This window comes from Meles meles, chromosome 11 (assembly GCF_922984935.1).
Source record: "Meles meles chromosome 11, mMelMel3.1 paternal haplotype, whole genome shotgun sequence".
Lineage (NCBI taxonomy): Eukaryota > Metazoa > Chordata > Mammalia > Carnivora > Mustelidae > Meles > Meles meles.
Window position 1 is genome coordinate 602137 of NC_060076.1, and position 20418 is coordinate 622554.

General features: G+C 57.0%; 1 protein-coding gene across 1 annotated transcript; it reads right to left on the bottom strand.

Annotated features, from left to right (window-relative positions):
• Nucleotides 1–16943: 16943 nt before the first annotated feature.
• On the bottom strand, nt 16944–19450 carry TOR4A (torsin family 4 member A). The gene is made up of 2 exons (XM_046023958.1): nt 19093–19450; nt 16944–18371 (listed from the first exon to the last, which is right to left on the bottom strand). Exon 2 carries the CDS (start codon nt 18332–18334, stop codon nt 17066–17068), a length of 1269 nt encoding a protein of 422 aa, XP_045879914.1. The 5' UTR covers nt 18335–18371; nt 19093–19450; the 3' UTR covers nt 16944–17065.
• Nucleotides 19451–20418: the final 968 nt, after the last annotated feature.

Genomic DNA, 20418 nt, shown 5'->3' on the forward strand with positions numbered 1-20418 from the left:
CTGGGGGGAGCCTAGGCCACCCTGAGAGCGCCCAGAACCAGCCCACAAGCCGTTTCCTCAGCTACCTGGCAAAGCGGCTGAGGCCTCTATGTGGAAAGTTCTTGAAGCTCTTCCCACCCCCCGGGCAGCCGGAGGTGCTGCAGGCCCTCAGATGACCAGGCCCTTCTGCCCACCACTGCTTTCCTTTGCTGTGGGTTTATGCTGGACCACGGGCTGCACAGAAGGGTGTTTCTTAAATCTGGGGAACATCCTCGCTGTTCCCTCCTGACCACTTAGAGTCCTGTTTGTTCTCTCTGCTGGTGGCATCTGGGAGCTGCGGACGCCAGCATGCCCCTGGAAGCACAGGCCCCAGGGTAGACCATGCCCCTGGGTGTGCGAGGGGAGTGTAGAGCTGGGCAGCTGCTCCTCGCGCCTGCCTACAGGATGAGCCTCTCCGCGCAAAGACCTGGGATGCCCCCAGGGCCCTGGGGCCTTATGAGAACAGAGTGCAGGGGAGGTCAGCAGTGGGTCCTGAGGAGGGAGAGCCAGAGAAGGGAACAGCTTTTTCTTGTACCTCGGAGCCCTCTACAGCAGCCAAAGGGCGTCAGCTTCCTGTCAGCCAGTCCTCGGTCCTCGTCCTGCCGACACACTGCCCTTCCTACACTGGCAGGCTGTGCCTTCCGGTTCCCGCTCTGCACACCCTGCTCGGTTCCGGCCCCGAGGGCTTTCCGAGCTCATTCTCCTGCGGGTGAGATAGGCATTTGCTGTCCGCTCCGCTGGCCAGGAGACCGGGACACCCGAGGAGGGGAGGGGAGCATCCGATGCAAACCAGCTCCCAGGGGAGGCGGTGCCCACGGCACTGGCGGGCAGAGAGCACGGGTGCCAGGCCTCGAAAGGGGGAGTTGCTGCGAGAATGTGGGCTTTGCGGGGCATTCCGGAGAATGCAGTCAGGCCTGGGCACTCTGGGTGGCCCGTGGGCAAGCAGGACTGGACCTCCGGCTCCCTCAAAGGCACTGTCGCCCACGAGAGATGGAGGAACCCGGCTCGGAACCGGCAACTAACGCTCCGTCCAGGCCTCGGCTGCCAGGGAGGGGTCTGGTTCCCAGGCCGGGTGGAGCAGGAGCACTAGGACACCTCCCAGGCCCCGGCCCTGCCCGTGGCTCCGGAAAGTCCTCCCTCTGAGAGACCAGCATTTGACGGAGAAAGGCTTTGTGCTGCTCACAGAGCAATCGTTTTCTCTCCAGCACGGGCAAAAAGCAGGCCAGGCCCTGCTCAGCCCCACAGCTGTGGAGGAGGCCTAGTGGGGTTTGGGGGCCTTTCTTCCCTAGGTGCTCTTCTGTGCGCAGACGCCCCTGCCCACCCCGCCGGGGCCCTGGCTGCTGGTAAGGGACCCTGGGGTGAGGGACCCTAGGGTGCTAAAGACGCGTCTTCAGGGGCCGTTCACGGCCCTTTCACTGGTGGTGGCCCCAGGACACAGACGCACACGATAACCACATCCCTCCTTCCACCGTCTGGGGTCAGAGCTGTGAACAAATGAGCAAGCCAGGCAGGGCAGCTTCTCTGCCCAGAATGTCTGTGCTCAGGAACCAGTGCCAGCCAGCCAATGGTGCACCTGGGAGCCCCTCCCCAGGTGGCCCTTCAGGGGCAGAAGCCTCCTCTCCAGCCTTTGTGGCCAGCATAAGAAAGAAGTCAGAGCTGACCTCTCCGTCTGGCTCCCAGGATCCACAGGTCCGCTGTGGAGGCCAAGTGCGGGTCCCAGCCAGGAGCACTGAGGACACCCAGGGCGGAGGGGTCCCGTGGGCAGGCGCTGGGCGGCTGGGAAGTCCTGGGGTGCCTGCCAAGGAGAAGGGGAGACAGACCAGATGGGCAAGAGTTGGGCCTCCCTCACCACCCCCAACCAGGAGTGATGGCGGCTCCTGTCCAACTGTCTGTCTCTCTGACCTGACCCCAGCCAGACACAGGAAGTGTTTACTGTTGGAATGGATGCCAGAGAGAGACCAGGAAATGCAGGGAAATGGTCAGCCAGAAAGAGTGATGTCTAAAGTCAACAGGCGTGGGAGCCAGGACAGAGCCTGCCAGAGAAGGGAGGGCAGGATTTGGAGGCCAGACCAGGCAGGGGGGTTAGGAGAAGCAGAGGGAAGAGGCTGCCCTCTAGCTCCCACCCCCAAAGGTCTGGGGGCTCGGTGCAGGGCTCACACAGGCAGCCTGGCAGCTCAGAGGCGGCTGTCCACCTGGGAGGGGAAGGGGGGAGAGGGTGCCAGACACAGGGGGCAGCCCGGGAACAAAGCCTGGGCCCGGGGCCTGAGGGCCTGGGCCAGAGGGGGCCGTGGGAGGTCTGGGAACCTCCCAGACAGCTCCTCCCCGAGGCCTCCAGCTCAGCCTCCTCCTGGGGCTCGGGGTCTCTGGAGGCCGCCCTCCCCCACCTCCCACTGCACACTCGCCTCTGTGGCCCTGCTCCCCGCTCCCCCTCCAGCACTCCCCTCCATCACTCCCCTCCCCTCCGTCGCCGTCGGGCGCATTCTTCTGCTTGGCTGTACGTCGAGCTGTCCCTCCGCGCGCGTCTGTCTGTCTTTCTTCTCCTGCCCCCTCCAAAGCCATGGCCCCCATTCATTCTCGAGGCCTCTGCCCTTTCCTCCGCGCGGGTCCCCGCTCGGCAAGCAGCTGCTATGCTAATGAAGGCGGAGGGAGGTGGGGGACCGGCGGGCAGGGGGAGGCTGGGGGGCCCCAGGAGGTGGGGGGGCAGCAGAGGCGCAGGGGAGAGGCGGTGGGGGAGTCCCGCTGGAGGGCCCGGCTGGGGAGCGGACTGGGGGGACCGGGCGGGCGGGGGAACCCGGCGTGGGGAGGTTGCCGGTTCTGCACGGGGAGGGGGGCCTGGGTTGGGCAGTGGGGACCTTGGCCCGGGATGGGGGGCGGGCACTCACAAAGGCCCGGGTTGTGTGGGGGCACGGGGGCTGCCCCCGCCGCTCTCCACTCAAAGCCCGTCCTGCGCACCCACTCGCCAGGTGCGGGGTGTCCGGGGTAGAGACCAGCTGTCATCTCTGTTCTGGGGTCACGGCCTGGGATGCGCAGCCCCCACCCCGTGCCCCGCAGACCCTACGGCGCTCGCTGGCCGCAGTGCGCCCTCCGCTCGAGGGGGTCTGCACCGAGGCGGATGGTCGGGCGCTCCCGCCCGCTCCAGGCCTGGAGGGTTGGACACTGAGAGGGGTACGGGGTGGGGGAGCCCCCCAGAAGCGCGCCTGAGGATCCCGGGCCTCAGTGAGACTGGGGAGGAGGCCGAGCAGGAGACGGAGAGCCTGACCCCCGCCACCCCGCCCCGGCGTCCGAGGGGCTACGGAGGGGGGGAGGCCCCCCTCCCTGCGAGCCTGGCTCTTGGCGCCCGGTAAGCCCCTGCCCCTTCCCGACCTCGCCCCCCGGCTCAGGAGAGAACACACGAGTGGAGGCTGCGGGGAGCGCTCCCAGCGGGTGGGGCTGTCGCGACGGGCGTCCCGCGCTAAGGGGTCCCGGGAGGGCCCAGCTCCAGCCGGGGCGCCGGCCCAGGACGGCGCGGCGCGGGCTGTGCTGCCGCCCTGCGGCCGCGGCGCGCACTGCGCCACAAGCCCCGGGGTTCAAGGGTCCCCAGCAAGCACTACCCCGCCGGCCCTTCGCCGCGCCCACGCGTGCACTCCCGGCCTGCTGAGGACACCCTGGAGGCCACCCCAGGTCTGCGGAAGGGGCAGGTGAGCGGACCCCGTGGCGGTTCCCCAGAGGAGGCGGGGCCTGGGAAGCGAGCCCATCACGGTCGGGCAAGTGACCCGGGGCAGTGTGCTGGTCTGCCCTTGGGCCCAGCAGGGAAGAGGGGCACCCCAGGGCCCTGGGGCCACAACGAGCGGATGGGCAGCAGGACCCAGGATCTGTCGCTGGCCTGTGGATGTGGCCCCCTGGGGTCTGTCACACTTCAGGACCCAGACCACGTCGCAGACCAGCCATGGTGGTCTGAGGTGGGCGAGGGGGGCGCCCGGATCGCCACCCAGAGCCTGGAGTCTTGGAAGAGGGGGCTGCGGGGGGGGGAGTTGACACCCCTGCTGTCCCCGCACCCCATTCCAGGGACGCGGTGATGATGGGCAAGTGAGAGGAGGGATCGTCTGTTCCGACTCCCGCCTGCTTAGGGCTGGGGGCTGGAGACCCAGTTCACACCTGACCCGGGCTCCCCCAGTGCATAAATCCCGCTCTGCAGGTCTGTGGGCCTCCCCACGAACACCCTGGGAACAAGGGCCCCCAAGGAAACCAAGCCCGAGACACCCCATGAACCGTCCAGCAAGATCGGACAAAATCCAAACCCGCAGTGGCCTTAACTAGACACAATGTATCTCTCAACGGAGAAGTCGGAGTGGGTGGCCCAGGGCGGGGTGCGGCCTCACGGGCCAGGCCCCTCCGATGCCCTGGGCTCTTCGGGGTGTCGACCACACCGCTCGGCCCGTCAAGTCCGCATTCCTGCCAACAATCGGGAAGAACTAGGGCTTGGATCCTCTCCTCCAGGATCACTTCCCGGGAGAGGAGCCGGCCTCATTTGCTCACACCCCATTGGCTAGGGCATTGTCACATGACCAACCTCGCTGCAAGGGAGACTGGGAAATGTAGTCTCTAGTTGTGCAGCTCCCTGGTTAAATGGGGTCACAGAGAAAGAAAGGCTGGTAATTGGAGGTGGGTAGGTGGGTAGCAGCCAGTGCCTGCCTTGGTGACATCACATCGTCCAGGCCATGTTGTCAGGTGACAGGAAACAAAGGCAAAAGAAAAATTATACTTCCTTACCCATGTAGGAAAGACGTCAGGGTTCAAAACCTACAGCCAAGAAAGAATTCTTGAGATGTCTTTGGTGCAAAAAGGTGATTTTTGTACACCATGGGGAAAGGACCCATGGGCAGAAAGAGCTGCACTGGGGTCATGAGGATTGGCCCATTACATACTCTCAAGTTGGGAGAGGGTTAAGGGTAGAATAAGTCTCTAAGGGATTTTGGAAGCAAGATTTTCAGGACATTGAGAGGGCTCGCTATTGTTGGGGAAAGGTCATTTATTACCGTCTAATAAAACCTTAGTTATGAGACCCAGGAGATGTCTATCAGTGGGCCATAGGCTTGGGGGAAGATTGACAAAACGTATGTTAGAGGTTTTAGAGATGAAGGACGTTTCCAAAGGATTTTTTTTTTACTTTAAAGTAGACTTACAGGGGCGCCTGGGTGGCTCAGTGGGTTAAAGCCTCTGCCTTCAGCTCAGGTCATGATCCCAGGATCCTGGGATCGAGCCCCGCATCGGGCTCTCTGCTCGGCAGGGAGCCTGCTTCCTCCTCTCTCTCTGCCTGCCTCTCTGCCTGCTTGTGATTTCTGTCTGTCAAATAAATTTTTAAAATCTTAAAAAAAATAAAGTAGACTTACAGGATCGTGGGCGGAGAGGCGAGGGGAGTCAGGCTAGGATTGCCTTTTGCCCTCAGCAAAGTACTAACATGGAGGCCGTGGAGTCCCTAGAGGAGGGTCACTCTCCTGTTTCAAGGACTTGTCAACGGGCCGTAAGGAATTTTAATTTTTTCTTCTGCCTTTGCTTCCTATATCACTTACTATATACAGTTTGCTCAGTGAGCAAGGCTGCTTGTCCCTCTGCCTGCCACTCCCCCTGCTTGTGCTCACCCGCTCTCTCGCTCGCTCTCTGATGAATAAACAAATAAAATCTTAAAACAACAACAAAAACACCTTTCTGCACCAAACACGTCTCAGGAACCCTTTCCTGACCGTTTGCTCTGAACCCCAACATTTCCTACCCTCAGGCAGAGCTGTGGGTGCTTCGTGCTGTGTCCTGTCTTTCCCAGCTGCAAACACGTCCAGCACCCTAGGCTTGGAAGTCTGTGTGGCACGACCTTCTAGGGACTGACACTGTCCAACGACGACCGAACAGAAAGAGAACAGGGGTGCGCCTGAGCGCGGAGAGAACCAGCGTTGGGCTGCACCAGGATCTCCGCTCGCAGCCGGGCCCAGCCTACCGCACGCGGAGGGGACGAGAGAGGCAGGAGGCCGGCACACGGGGCATGGGTACCGATGGGTCTAGTGAGGCTAGGTCACGGGTGCCCTCTGGTCCTGTTTTCCACGGCAGCGCCCGCGCTACAGAGCCGAAAACAGTGCAACGCTTGGGTAGCCAGTGGGAGAGCAAGCCCCTTTCCGAGGCTCAGGAAGGCCCTGGGGAAGGCTCCGCTGCCCGCACCAGAGAGAAAGGACAGTGTGCGGGTGTGCCCAGCCCTTCAGCCCACAGGCCCCGGTCCCGGTTCCCGTGGGCTCCGCCTCCCTCTCCCTTCTGGGGAGGAAAGTAATGACTAACCCAGCACGTTGACTTGCCAAGGTCATGTTGTTAATAAACAACTCCTTCTCAAGGCTTCCTGCGGTGTCCTTCTGTGGGTGGCTTCATTTTATTCTAAGCTGAAAGAAAATCGTTAGGTTTATCATTATTCTGAAACGGCAACTTTATTGCGGCGTAATTTACACACAACAAAGTGCCGCCATCCGGAGTGCGCTAAGGGCAGGCGCTGGCGGTCTGTGACTGATTGCACAGAATCTGTCCCTCACGCCCACGAGCTCCGCCCTGCCCCCCACCCTGAGTCGGTGCCTCCTCAGCTCGAGCCCAGATCACTGCCCATCGGATTCCTGTCACCAGGATCGGCTGTGCCTGTTCTAGAATCATATATAAAAGGGTCATGTGGGATGTGCATTCTTTTTTTTTTTTTTTTTTTTAAATATTTTATTTATTTAGTTGACAGAGAGAGAGATCACAAGTAGGCAGAGAGGCAGGCAGAGAGAGAGGGAGAAACAGGCTTCCCACCGAGCAGAGAGCCCGATGCGGGGCTCGATCCCAGGACCCTGAGATCATGACCCGAGCCGAAGGCAGAGGCTTTAACCCACTGAGCCACCCAGGCGCCCCGGGATGTGCATTCTTGGTGCTGCTTCCGACACTTGGCACAATGCTTTTGAAACCCGCCGTGTTTCAGTAACTTCTGGGGGGTGTTAGTCTTTTTTTTCTTCCTTCCTATTTCTTCTTCAGTAGAAATGTCTGGCTGGTACCACACCAAACACAGGTTAGGTCTCAGTGGTAATGTTTCACTCGACAGAATTATCATCCTCAGTGTAGGTGCTGGCGTCACAAAGAGTCCCGGAAAACTCCGGCGAGCGCAGGCACGGGCCCAGCGTTGCCAGTGCCGGTTACAGTTGGTGCCTCCTCCTGGACACTGAGCCCTAAGAACTGAAAATCCGACCACAGAGTGTCCAGAGAGCCAGCCCTCCCCGGGAGAACGTTCTAGTCTTAAGGCATCAAAGGCTGTGCCCCCAAGACCCCCAGGCTCTCCTCTGTCAGAGGTGAGAAGAGGAAGCTTGCCTCACGGTCACTCTGCAGGGACAGATCTGTGGGCGGCCAGTCATGCGATGCAGTCAGGAGACAAAAACCAAGTCTATTTCCGCGTCCTATCCATTAACATGCAAAAAACAAAACTTTAAAAATACGATCACAAATAAATAACACCACCATTACCGTAACATCACAGAACATAAAATGAAGGATGCGTGAGGCCTCCCAGTGGAACACTCCAGAACGTTGCTAGGAGAAATCTGTAACCGCCAAATTACACAAGAACTATACCATGTTCATGGTCTGCAAAACTCAGTATGGCGAAGGTGTCCGTTCCGCGCAAACTCATCTACAGAGTCATTGCGATCCTCCTCTGAATTCCAGCAGGAGTGCGTGGGTGCGCGTGTGCGTGGGTGTGTGTGTGCATGAACTGAATCCTCTCCTCCAGGCTCACTTCCTAAGTGGCTCCCGCCACATCAGCTCCCATGCCGCTGGGGGTGAGGACACTTCTCTTAAAGATGACACCAAAAAAGCAAGAAAGATAAAGGGGAAGAGCAAGGCACACATGACGTCTTTCATCGGATGCTGTTAGGAGAGAAGAAGACGCCTCCTACCGGGCATGAGAGGATATTTGCCACCCACATAACTAACAACAGGTTCACACCCAGAATTTATAGAGGACTTCTACAAATCAGTAAGAAAAAGACAACCCACTCCAAAATGGGCAAGAGAAGCGAATCGGCACTTCACAAATCACCAAGGAGATGTGAGTTAAAACCACAGTGAGGACCACTGGTGACACCAAATGTCGGGGAGCACACGGGGCCCCAGCGGCTTTCCCACACAGGCATGCAAGCAAGGGGGAGAGGCAGAGGCAGAGGGAGAAGCAGACTCCCCACTGAGCAGGGAGCCTGATGTGAGACTCCATCCCAGGACCTTGAGATCATGACCTGAACCAAAGGCAGACATTTAACAACTGAGCCCCCCAGGCACCCTAAAAGAGTTAAAGGAAAGTATGATGGAAATGACTCATCAAATAGGGAACATCAGTAAAGAGAAGTTATTTTGAAAAAATGGGACTGCTTTGGAAAATACTTTGTCAGTTACTTAGAATGTTAAAAGTGGTGTTGCCCCAAGACTCAGGATGTATCACTCTTTTCCGAGCCTTAGTGTATACCCAGGATAAAGTTAAACACATGACCACACAGGAAACTGTATGTAAAAGGTCACAGCAGCACTATTCATAATAGCCAAAAACAGAGGGGCACCAGGGTTGCTCAGTCAGTTCGGTGTCCAACTCTTGGTTCCAGTTCATGATCTCATAAGGTCATGGAATCAAGCCCTGAGTTGGGCTCCATGTTCAGTGGGGAGTCTGCTTGACGATTCTGCCCCTCTGCCCTCCCCCTGCATTCACATGCTGTCTCTCTCTCAAATAAATCAATAGGGCGCCTGGGTGGCTCAGTGGGTTAAGCCTCTGCCTTCGGCTCAGGTCATGATCCCAGGGTCCTGGGATCGAGCCCCACATCGGGCTCTCTGCTCAGCAGGGAGCCTGCTTCCCCCACCCTCTCTGCCTGCCTCTCTGCCTACTTGTGATATCTCTGTCAAATAAATAAATAATATCTTTAATATAAAATAAAATAAATCAATAAATCTTTTTTTTAAATAGCCAAAAAGTAGGAAAAACAAATGAAGATATAAACACAATGTAGGATACCATGCAATGGAATATTGTCCAGCCATAAAAAGGAATGAATCACTGGTACTTGCTTGAAAACTGACCATGAAAATATTATGCTAAGTAAAAGAAGCCAGACACAAAAGACCAATATTGCATGATTCCAGTTAAACAAACTGCCTAGGGCTGGGTGGAGGGGTGAGTAGAAGGGATGGGGAGTGAGTGCTAATGGGCACAGGAAAAAAAATGTTTTTGAGATAAAAATGTTCTCAAATGAGAGTGTGGTGGCGGGTGCACAACTTGGTGAGTAGACTAAAGGCATTGAACTCAGTCTTACGCACTAAACTGTGCGGTGCATGAATTCTAATCTTAGTAAAAGAACATTTAAAAATATTTTAACTATGCGTAGTTTTGTAAAGGAGATTATTAATAAAAACAGATCCAGGAGCGCCTGGGTGGCTCAGTGGGTTAAGTGTCTGCCTTTGGCTCAAGTCATGATCCCGGGGTCATGGGACCCAGCCCCTCGTCAGGATCCATGCTCAGCGGGGAGCCTGCTTCTCCCTCTCCCTCTGTGTGCTCTCTCTCTCTCTCTCAAATAAATAAATAATCATTAAAAAAAAACAGAGATCCGCTAAAGAGGGACAGTTGGCCCCGGCCCTCCATGGGTCTGGGATTCAGGATGTCAGCTTGCTATCAAAAGCCCCAGCACAAAAGGGCACCTGGGTGGTTTAGTCAGTTAAGCATCTATTTATTTATTTACTTATATTTGCATCCGACTCTTGATTTCAGCTCAGGCCATGATCTCAGGGTGGTGGGATCGAGCCTGTGTCAGATCTCAGCGGGGAATCAGCTTGAGATTCTCTCTACTTCTCCCTCCCTGTCTCTCCCTCAAATAAATAAATAAATCTTAAGGGGCGGGGGGGAGCTCTAGCACACAATGCACACCAAGACGTGAACAGTACGGTGCTTCCTTGATTCTGGGCATCTTAAGAAGTGAAACCTGTAATCCAGTGATGTCAATGAAACCACTTTCAAGACACTCTCAAAATCAGTCTCATGCCTTTACAACTTGGCCCAAAATGTGTCATCCAACTTGGTCCTGAGGGACTCGGAATTATTTTAAAACCTGAAAAACACATCTTCACAAGATGAAGCTTTCTGACCCTGAGGGTGTTTTAAAGAACAGACCACCTGTTCTGAAAGTCATTCTGGAAAAAGAAGTTCCCAACATTTTGCACATTCCTGGGGGGAAAAGTGTTGCCAATTCCATCACTTTAAGAAAAAAAAAAATCAAGGTGCACTACAGCTGCACAGTCCCCGTTAGAAAGTCCCCTGACTCTCGAAAGGGGGCTTTGCTGTGTCTTCTTCACCTCAGCCACTGACGTTTCTAGAGACGAACTGGTCCTTTCCTCTAGAACCTTCAAATATTTCTGTAGGTTTCCATCACTTTCCATTCTGTCTGTAAAATGTTTCAATTCTTCAAAAAGAGAAGATGCTTTAGCTCTGAAACTTCCAAGACTGAAAAGAACAGGTTTTTATGATACAAAATTGGAAGACAGAAGAAGAAGAAGACAGAGTAGAAGGAGGAGGAAGAAAGAGGAGGAGGAGGGAGCAAAGGGGGAGGGGAAGGAGAAAGAAGAAAGAAGAACCAAATGGAACAGCTGGAGTTAACAAGCTCGATAACTGAAATGAAAAGTCCCTGAGATTCTGGGCTGGAACAACTGGATATTCACATTCACAAAAAATTAATCCAGACACAGATCTTATACCCTTCATTAAACCGAACGGGCGTCTGGGGGGCTCAGTCAGTGAAGCCTCTGACTTTGGCTCAGGTCATGATCTCGGGGCCCGCACGGGTCTCCACACTCAGTAGGGAGTCTCCCTCACCCCCGCCCTCAGCCCTCCCCTCACTTGTGCTCTGTCTCTCAAAATAAATAAATAAAATCTTTCTAAAAAGCCGAAAGTGGATCTCAGACTTATATGTAAAATGCAAAGCTACAGAACTTCTGCAATGAGGAAATCCAGATAAGCTCAATGACTTTGAGATTCATAATCAAAGGCACAACCCACGAAAGGAAGAAATGATCAGTGAGATCTCATTAAATATAACATCAAGAGTGACTCTAACGCAAACCGTGGAGCCCGAGCCATACGGCTCACAGCAGGACCGAACACACTGCCGGGGGCAGGCGGATGTTCACAGCGGGGCAGGCTTCAAGCACAGCGGACCTTCCAGGAACCTCTACGTTCTTCCCAATTTTGCTGTGAACCTAAAACTGCTCTAAAAAAAAAATAGTCTAGGGCGCCTGGATGGCTCAGTCAGTTAAGCGACTACCTTCAGTTCAGTTCATGATCCTGGAGTCTTGGGATCGAGTCCCGCATGGGGCTCCCAACTCCACGGGGAGTCTGCTTCTCCCTCTCACTTTCTCCTCGCTCATGCTCTCTCTCACTATCTACCTCTTGAATAAATAAATAAAAATCTAAAAAAAAAATAGTCTATTTTGCGGGCACCCGGGGGGCTCAGTTAGTTAAGCAGACGTCTGCCTTCGGCTCAGGTCATGATCCCAGGGTCTTAGGATTGAGCCCCGCATCGGGCTCCCTGCTCGGCGGGAAGCCTGCTTCTCCCTCTCCCACTCCCCCTGCTCGTGTTCCCTCTCTCACCGTGTTTCTCTCTGTCAAATAAATAAATAAAATCTTTTTAAAAAAAGAAATAAGAAACAATATAGTAGACATCTTTTAAAAAATAGCCTATTTTTTACTCCACTCAAGGGATCAACAGCAGACTTGAAAAGCCATAAGAAATAATCACTGACTTTGAAAACAGATCAAAGGAAATTATCCATTCTGAAGAAGCAAAAAAGGAATAAAGTAAAATAGAGCCTTACAGGCCCATGAGACATTATCAGGAATTTAAAAATGCATATGATGGGAGACACAGAGGCAAAAGAAAAAGAAGCAGAAAAAAAATATCTGAGGAAATACTGACCCCGAATTCCCAAACTGGATGCAAAATATTCATCCACACCTCAGAGAAGCTCAGTGAGATCCACACCTAGACCTATCAGAGAGAAGATGGCGAGAGTCAAAGACGAAGAGAAAACCTGAAGGCAGCAAGAGAAGAAGGGCTTCTGTGCTGGGGCACACAGTGAAGTGACGACTGCCTTCTTGTCAGACACAGTGGAAAGGTGGACAGTGGTGGTATGACACTGTTAAAGAGCCAAGAGGGGGGCGCCTGGGGGGCTCAGTGGGTTGAAGCCTCTGCCTTCGGCTCGGGTCATGATCCCAGGGTCCTGGGATCGAGCCCCACGTCGGGCTCTCTGCTCAGCGGGGAGCCTGCTTCCTCCTCTCTCTCTGCCTGCCTCTCTGCCTCTCTGCCTAGTTGTGTCAAATAAATAAAATATTTTAAAAAAAAGAGCCAAGAGGGAAGAACTGTCAACCAAGAATTCCATATCCATCAAAGCTCATTGAACTTATTTGCTACATACAAAACACTGCTGAAAGAAATTAAGAAGACCTAAATAAATGGAAAGAAATCCCATGTTCATGGATTGGAAGACTTAATATTGTCAAGATGTCAATATGCCCCAAGGTAAACTACAGCTTTAATTTAGTCAAGTCACATGAACCAGACGTACAAAAGTTTTTGCAGAAATGGAAAAGATGAATTTGGATGTATATCAGCTTATAAAGAGACCTAAAATGAAAGGCTAGAATCTGAGAGTACATATAGAAGGGCACACTAGATGAAACATAAGCACAAACTGAAACAGTCTTTTTCACAAGGACTATAAGGGGATACTGGAAAAACTTTATGCCAATAAAATTGGACAACTTATGTGAATTGGATAAACTCCCAGAAATTCCTAGAAAGCCATAAATATGAAAACTGACTTGCAGAGTTTGCAGATTTAATTAAGAATACAGACCTTGAGATGGAGAGAGTACCCTGGATTATCCAGATGGGACCAATCTAGCAGAATGAGTCCTTAAAAGCAAAGAAATATTCTTGGCTGTGTTCAGAGAGAGATGTGAAAGGTCGGAGAGATACAATGTTACTGGTTGAGGAATGGAGAAAGCAGCGAGAAGCCAAGGAATGCAGCCTCTCCAAGGAGAAAAAAACAAGCAGACCAACTTTTCCCAAAGCCTCCAGAAAGAAATGCAACCTCACTGATACCTTCATTTTAGCCTACTTTGATCCAATTTGGATTTCTGACTTCAAGAACTGTAAGATAATAAACTTGTGTTGTTTGAAGTCACTGTGTTTGTGGTAACTTGTTATGGCATTAGCAGAAAACTGTCACAACTATCCTGTACCAAAGCCAGATAAAGACATCACAAGAAAACAAAACTTCAGACCAATATCCCTCATAAATACAGATGCGAAAGTCCTGGACAAAATATTAGCAAACTGAATCAAGCAACATATAAAAATGATTATACCCCATGACCAAATGGGATTTATCCCTGGAATTCAAGGTTGGTTTAACATCTAAAAGTCAGTAAAATAGGGGTGATATTGGTTAAGCGTACGGCTCTTGATTTTGGCCCAGGACATGATCTCAGGGTTGTGAGATGGAGCCCCACAGGTGCACATGTGCTCTCTCAGAAAGAAAGAAAGAAATTAAAGAACATGAATCACATGATCCCCTCAACAGGTGAACACATCTGACAAGATCCAACACTCCTTCATAAAACTCTGAACACTCAAAGAGTAGAAGGAAACCTTCTCACGCTGACAAAGAACACTACAGAAAGCCCTACGGCTAACATCCTGCTTACTGGTAAAAGACTCAATGCTTTGCCCCTAAGTACAGGAATACCACTTCTGGTCAACATTGTACTAGGAAGTTCCAGGGAGTACAGTGAGGCAAGAAACAGAAATAAAAGGCATAGAGATTGGGAAGGAAGAAGTAAACTGCCTTTATTTGCAGAAACATGATTCCATATGTTGAGCACCTTAAAAAAGCTGTACTGAGGAAACAAAACAAAAAAAGACTGATAAGTCCCACAGGGTCACACGATTCAAGACCAATATACAAGATTCTGGTTTGTTTGTTTTTTTTAAGATTTCATTTATTTATTGGACAGAGAGAGAGATCTCAACTAGGCAGAGAGGCAGACAGAGAGAGAGGAGGAAGCAGGCTCCCCGCTGAGCAGAGAGCCTGATGCGGGGCTCAATCCCAGGACCCTGAGATCATGACCTGAGCCGAAGGCAGAGGCTTAACCCACTGAGCCCCCCAGGCGGCCCTCTGACTGGTTTCATAGACCGTCATGGAGAGCGTGGGCGTGACCGGACACTATCCATGTGCAATGGGGAAAGCGCTTAAGACAGTGCAAGGCTTGCACGCTGAGTACACACCTCGCCTCCAAGGAAACTGAAGACTTGGGAGCCTGAGCAGCTCCCAGTGCGGGGACTGGAAAGTTCAATATTGTTAAGATGGTGGTTCTGCCCCACCCAGTCTCTAAAGTCAGCACAATCTTTTTTTTCTTTTTTTTAAGATTTTACTTATTTGACAGAGAAGATCACATATAGGCAGATTTTCTTTTTTTTTTCTTAATTAATTTATTTGACAGACGGAGATCACAAGTAGGGAAAGTGGCAGGCAGAGAGAGGGGGGGAAGCAGGGTCCCCGCTGAGCAGAGAGCCCGATGCGGGGCTCGATCCCAGGACCCTGAGATCATGACCTGAGCCGAAGGCAGAAGCTTAACCCACTGAGCCCCCCAGGCGCCCCCATGCCCACTGACTTTCTGACAAAGGCGGTCTGGTGCAGCTGTATGCGGCGGCTCGGTTTCTCACTCAGTGGAAACCTCATCTGGGCGTTGCTGGGGAGGCATTTTATAAGGAGATTCAAGTCCGTAATCAACCGACTATACATAAAGGACACAATCTGGGCTGACCTGGGTGCCAAACCTACGGTTTTTAGGGATAAATTCAGAAATCTGAGCTAGATCTGTTGGCGGAACGTCACACAGGTGAGTTCAAATACGCAAATCAGGCCTTGTCAGCGCATGGCGGGGTGACGGCATCACACGGGTGACGGCATCACACTCCCCACGCTGACCTGTGGATGAGCGTGATTCCTGTGAAAATCCGAAAAGGTTTTCCAAAGAATTTGACAAAATCATGGGCACCTGGGTGACTCAGGCTCCTGATCTCAGCTCAGGTCTTGATCTCAGAATCGTGAGTTCAAGCCCAGAGCTGGGTAGGAAGCCTGCTTCAAAAAAAAAAAAAAAAAAAAAAAAAAAAAAAAAAAATTTATTTTATTTATTTTTTTTACAAAATCAAGTTCTAAGGGAAAAAGCCCAAGAAGAGCCAAGTCAGTCTTCAAGCATGTCCTACCCGCTGTCCCAGCCCAGGGAACACGAACTGACCCACGCTGGGAAACAGTCCCACCGGCATGGAGATAATCGGAGAACCTGGTTTCTAGCAGAACGGGAATTACAGAGGCCCGGAAAAAGAGAGAACTAGTTTATAAATACATCAATAAAATAAAATTTAAAAATCAATAAAAATTAAATACAATGTCTGTAAGGGGGGTTGGATAAAAGGACAGAGTTGTGTGAGCCCTGAGGACGACGCGCCTGTGTCCCTCACGCGGACGCAGGGGCCGGCCGGGCGCCTTGGAACTGGACACGGGCTCCTTTCCCCAGCTGCCCAGCAAGTGCGGTCGGGTGGGCAGACCTGGCCACGCCTCTCCCCACCCCCAAATGTCGCCTGCACCTCCCGTCCCCCTGCACCCATGCCCGGCCCCCGGAGTTGGCAAAACTTCTCTGGACCAGCCCAGGGCCTTCCGCCCTTGCCACCTGGGCCCCCCTGGCCGCTGGTCCGGCCCAGCAGCTTCCCTGTCCTACGGGCAGACCTCCGCCCAGGGCCACAGACGACCGCCCCGGGAGAGAACCGCCGCCCCGGGACTAGGCGGGGGCTTCTCCCCGCCGCGGGAGCCTCCGGAGCGGCCGGTGCCGGTGCCCGGGTCTGCGCGGCGCCGGGTGTGCTGAGCTCTGACGCGGGGGCGGCGCGCACAGCCCTGCGCCGGGCCCGCTGGAGCTTCGCCTCTGCTGCCCAGGTCCCCGCTGGCATTCGCGGCACGTGTCCCGCTCCCCCGCCCCCAGGCCCTGCGCTCCGCCAGGACACGCCCCCGCGGCCCCCGCCAACACGCGCGGCCACCGGGCGGCAGCACTGAGGCCACCCCAGGGCTGGGGCTGCGAGAGCCGGTGGGGGCCGCTTGGACGCGACCACCGCCCTCCGGGAGAAACGCGCGAGAGGCGCCCGCAGCGCCTGAAAACCTGAAACCCTCTGCGGTGGGTCTACGCGATCTCTACCCTGAGGCCCGTCCCAGCTCAGCGTCCTGGAGCAAGGTGGTGACCAGGGCAGGGGGGCCGAGAACTCAGCACCCCTGACACCCTGAGAGAGTTCTCCCCGCTGTCCAGGGCCTTCCGCGGATTCCACTGGGTGAGCTCATGGCGTGGAGATTCCCCACATCCCGTCTTCCCAGCAGCTCCTGGGCCCTGGAGTCCAGGACAAATCCAGGGAGGCCCCGCGATTCTCCTGGCGGGAGGAGCATCCAGGACTTCAGGGCCCACGGGGTGAGCAGGGGTGCGACGGCTGGGTGGAGTGTGTGCGAGTGCGCGCGACTGCTGCTGCGGGCCTCCCACAGAGCTGAGGTGTCACGTCCAGCTGCAGGGGACCAGCACGTGACCCTCCCTTGGCCGCACGCACTTTCTCTGACGCCATCCCTCCTCTGGTGCCGACCTGCCGGGACGCCTGCCGCGAGGGGCACAGGGCAGGTGCTCAGAAATGTGGGCTGGATTAGAACCAGGAGGTGGCAGGTTGGGGGCTCAGAGGGGGGACAGTTACTGGAAGTGGCCGGCACAGAACTGACCCAGCCCCGCCAGCCTCCCTAGGTCCCAGGGTGAACACGCGGGGGAAGGGCAGTGGGGGCTGGAGACGGATTTATTAGGGGCCTCGGGCAAGTCCGCAGGGTCCCCTCTCTCCTACTGCCACCCCCAACCCAAGAGTCCCGTCGGCCCACTGGCGACCGCCGTGTCCCACTAAGGCTACAAGAGATTGACCTTGGCCACCACCTGCTTGCAGCCGGTGACGGCGAACTCACGGCCAGCGACGCGGTAGTAGCTGAGCTGCTCCGCCAGGAGCTCGGCGCGGGCCTGCTCCGGGAAGAAGCCCTCCGCCGCCATCTCCTCGCGGAAGCAGCTGACCACGTCCTGCTTGTCCAGCAGCAGAAAGGGCACGATGGCCGCGGCCTGCCACAGCGGGTGCTCGCGCACCAGGAGCGCCCGCAGGCCCGCGCGCAGCTCCTCCTCGGCGCGCAGCGCGGCCGCCCCGTCCGGGTCCCCGTCGGGGCGCTGGGGCCGCGCGGTAGACGCGTTGCGCAGCACGAAGCGCGTGATGTCCGCGCCGCCCGCGCTGCTGAGCAGCACGTAAACCGCGTTGTGGAAGCGGTGGGCCCGCTGCGGCTGCAGGAGGCTCCGCAGCTCGTCCAGCAGCGCCCGCGGCAGCAGCTCGGCCTCGTCCAGCACCACGAGCGGCGTCTTCTCCTCCACCTCGGCCCGCGCCACCACGTCGGCCACCAGCCCGGCCAGCTGCTCGCGGCAGGCCTGCGCCGCCCGCGGCTCGGGGCAGTGGTGCCGCGCGTGGTACTGCAGCACCAGCGCGCCGTCCTCGAGGACCGCGCGGAAGTGGCGCGCCAGCAGGCGGCCCACGTGGCTCTTGCCCACGCCGCTGGGCCCGTGCAGCGCCAGCAGCAGCGGGCGGCTGTGCACGTGCGTGGCCAGGTAGTCCCGCAGCAGCGCCACGATGCGCCCCACGGCGGCCGGCTGCCCGAACACGGCGCGCTGCAGCGCCTTCTCCAGCCCGTCCAGGTCGTAGCGCTGCGCGTTGTCGTCCAGGTTCTCGATGGCGTTGAGCACCTGGAAGCCCACGATGGCCACCAGCAACACCAGGCAGCGCTGCGCGCGGCTCCGGCGCTCGGCGTGAGGCCGGCACTTGCGCGAGGGCTCCGGGTAGAGCACCACGCGGCTGCGCCGGCGCCTCTTGCGCGGCGTCCTGGACGGCAGCTCCGCCGGGCCGTCGAAGGTGAAGAACTGCGGCCGGTCCCGGTCGGCCCGCGGCGCCCCCGGGCTGCAGCCGGCTCCGGCCGCTCCAGCCCCGGAGGCCGGCCCCGCGCCCGGCGGCAGGAGGCGCCGCTTGCGCAGGAGGCACACGCGGCGACGCAGACGGACCACGGCGCGCAGCGGCGCGATCACGCTCGGGCCGGGGGTGCTGGTGCCCGCGGCCGCCGGCTCCAGACTGGCCTGGCCGCCGTCCATGGCGCAGAGGCGGCGCTCGGCATGCAGGTCGCCCTCCCTGCAACAGGAAGATGGAGGGGGTCTCCAGACTTCCGCCCGGCCCACTGCGCCCCTTCCCCAGAATGACCTCACCCCTCTGGGAGGTCCCCAGGGAGCGCGGCGGAGTCGGGGGGTGAGGGGGGGGGGGCTGGTCCCGGTCCGGGCCTCGCAGAGCCTGGGTCTCGCCCCGCTGACCAGGAAGCGGCTCCCCGCGGGGCCCCAATGCAAATCTCTCGGGTCCTCCCATAAACAGCCGCGGGCCTTGAGGAAGTGGCGGAGGGGGGAGGGCGCCGCTTATCGGGAAGCCAGCTGGCTTCCTGGAGGAGAAGTCGGTGCCAACTAGGCGCCGATTAGGGTGAAGAAGGGTCAGGGCGCGACCCCGCTGCCCGCCCACAGGTCCGACCGCCAGGCGCCAGGGGCCCTCCGAATCCCAAGTGGGAACCGAGAAGCAGACGCCCGAGCGCCCCTAGAGCCCGGAGGCCTCCCCCCCACACCAAAAAACGCTTGAAGGGGAGGGGATCTGGCCAGAACTTCTGTGAAGGGGCCCAGGCCTCGCTCCCCCAAACTGGGAACCTCCCAACATCCCTCCAGGGAACACACTGGTGGAATGGCCAGCGGGGAGCCCCCCGGAGACTGGTGGGGTGGGGTGGGGTGGAAAGGGGGACGGGCAAGAGCCGCCGGGGAGACGAGAGCTGAAGAAAGGCAGGACAGTTGCCCTGGCCCCCCCGCCGGCCCCATACCTGCAGCTGTCAGGCTAAGCTCCTGCTGGCCCCCCAGCCCACCAAGGGCAGCCCCCTGCCCAGGCCAGATGCTGGAGCTGCAACTCAGGACACAGAAAACACCAGGTTCCTGGGGACGGTCCCAGAGGGGTCAGGGGTCTGACCCGGCCAGCTCAGGCCTGGAGGGGGAGCAACACCTGCGGGTGCCTGGGGAGCGCGAGGAGGGGAGGAAGCGCTGGGAGGTTTCCGCTCGGAGGCAGAGGAAGTGAGTCAGGGGCGTGGCAGGAGGGCGGGACTTCGGCTGGAGGGAGGCGCCAGAGGGGGAGGTCTGGCTGGCCGGCCCAGGTCCTTCAGCCCTTGGGTCACCTATCCTCCTTGGCCCTGAAGCCCTCCTGGCTGGTCCTTGTCACCCCGTAAGGCTGGGAGAGCATCCCTCCCCTGGAATCCCGCAGCCCCTTGCATGTCAGCCTGTCCTCCACAGAACTCGTACTTCCCCAGGGACATCTCCTGCGCCTGACCCCCCACAGGGAGGCCAGCAGGGCAAGAGCAGAGGGGACCGTGTGCCTAGTGGGGTCTCCCCAGTCCCTCATTCTCCCCCTGCCCTGGCCCCACCCTGGGGCTCCCAGAGTAGAGCTCCTTTCCTTCTCCCGCCCGCCTCCTCTTCCAGGGCCTGGGGCTCCGTCCCCCTTCCCTTCTACCCCCCCCCCCCCAGAGCCCTCCCACTCCAAGGGCAGCAGAGCACACTGGGACAGAAATCCTAGAGCTGGGAGAAGACCTGCAGGCAGAGGTCAGCGTCCTGGTCAGGGAGCAAATTTAGAGAAAACGAAGGCAGGTGGGGGGTTCCTGTGTCCCCGCCCAGTCCCACTCCCATCCCTGCACAGACCCTCTGCTCTTCCCATTCTGACCAAGGGAGGCTCCGCGCGCTGTGGCCCACGCTTGTCTGCCGCCCTCCTGAAGAGTGAGTTCATCAACCCGCAGTGAGCCCAGGCTAGTCTGGCCCCGTGTCCCTCTGGCACCGGCATCCCTCGGCTGTCCTGCTGTGGCCCCCAACCTCATGCTCATAGCCCCCCTCTCCGTCCTCAGCCTCCCGTTGCCCACGCGGGCTCCCTGCCCAGCACACTGCCCCTGCCGCTCCCCCCCCCACCCCGCTTTGCTGTGACCAGCAGGCAGGACCCCACCCGGGAAACGTGGCTCTTGGGCTTGGGAGTTCTCATTCTGTCCAAAACACGGGAGTTCCTGTTTGCCCATCGGTTTGGTGCCCTCGGGCAGGGTCACCGCACGGAGAAAGCACAGCTTCTCCACATCCTCCTCTCCAGCTGTGGGGCCTGGCTCCCCAGGACCACCGCC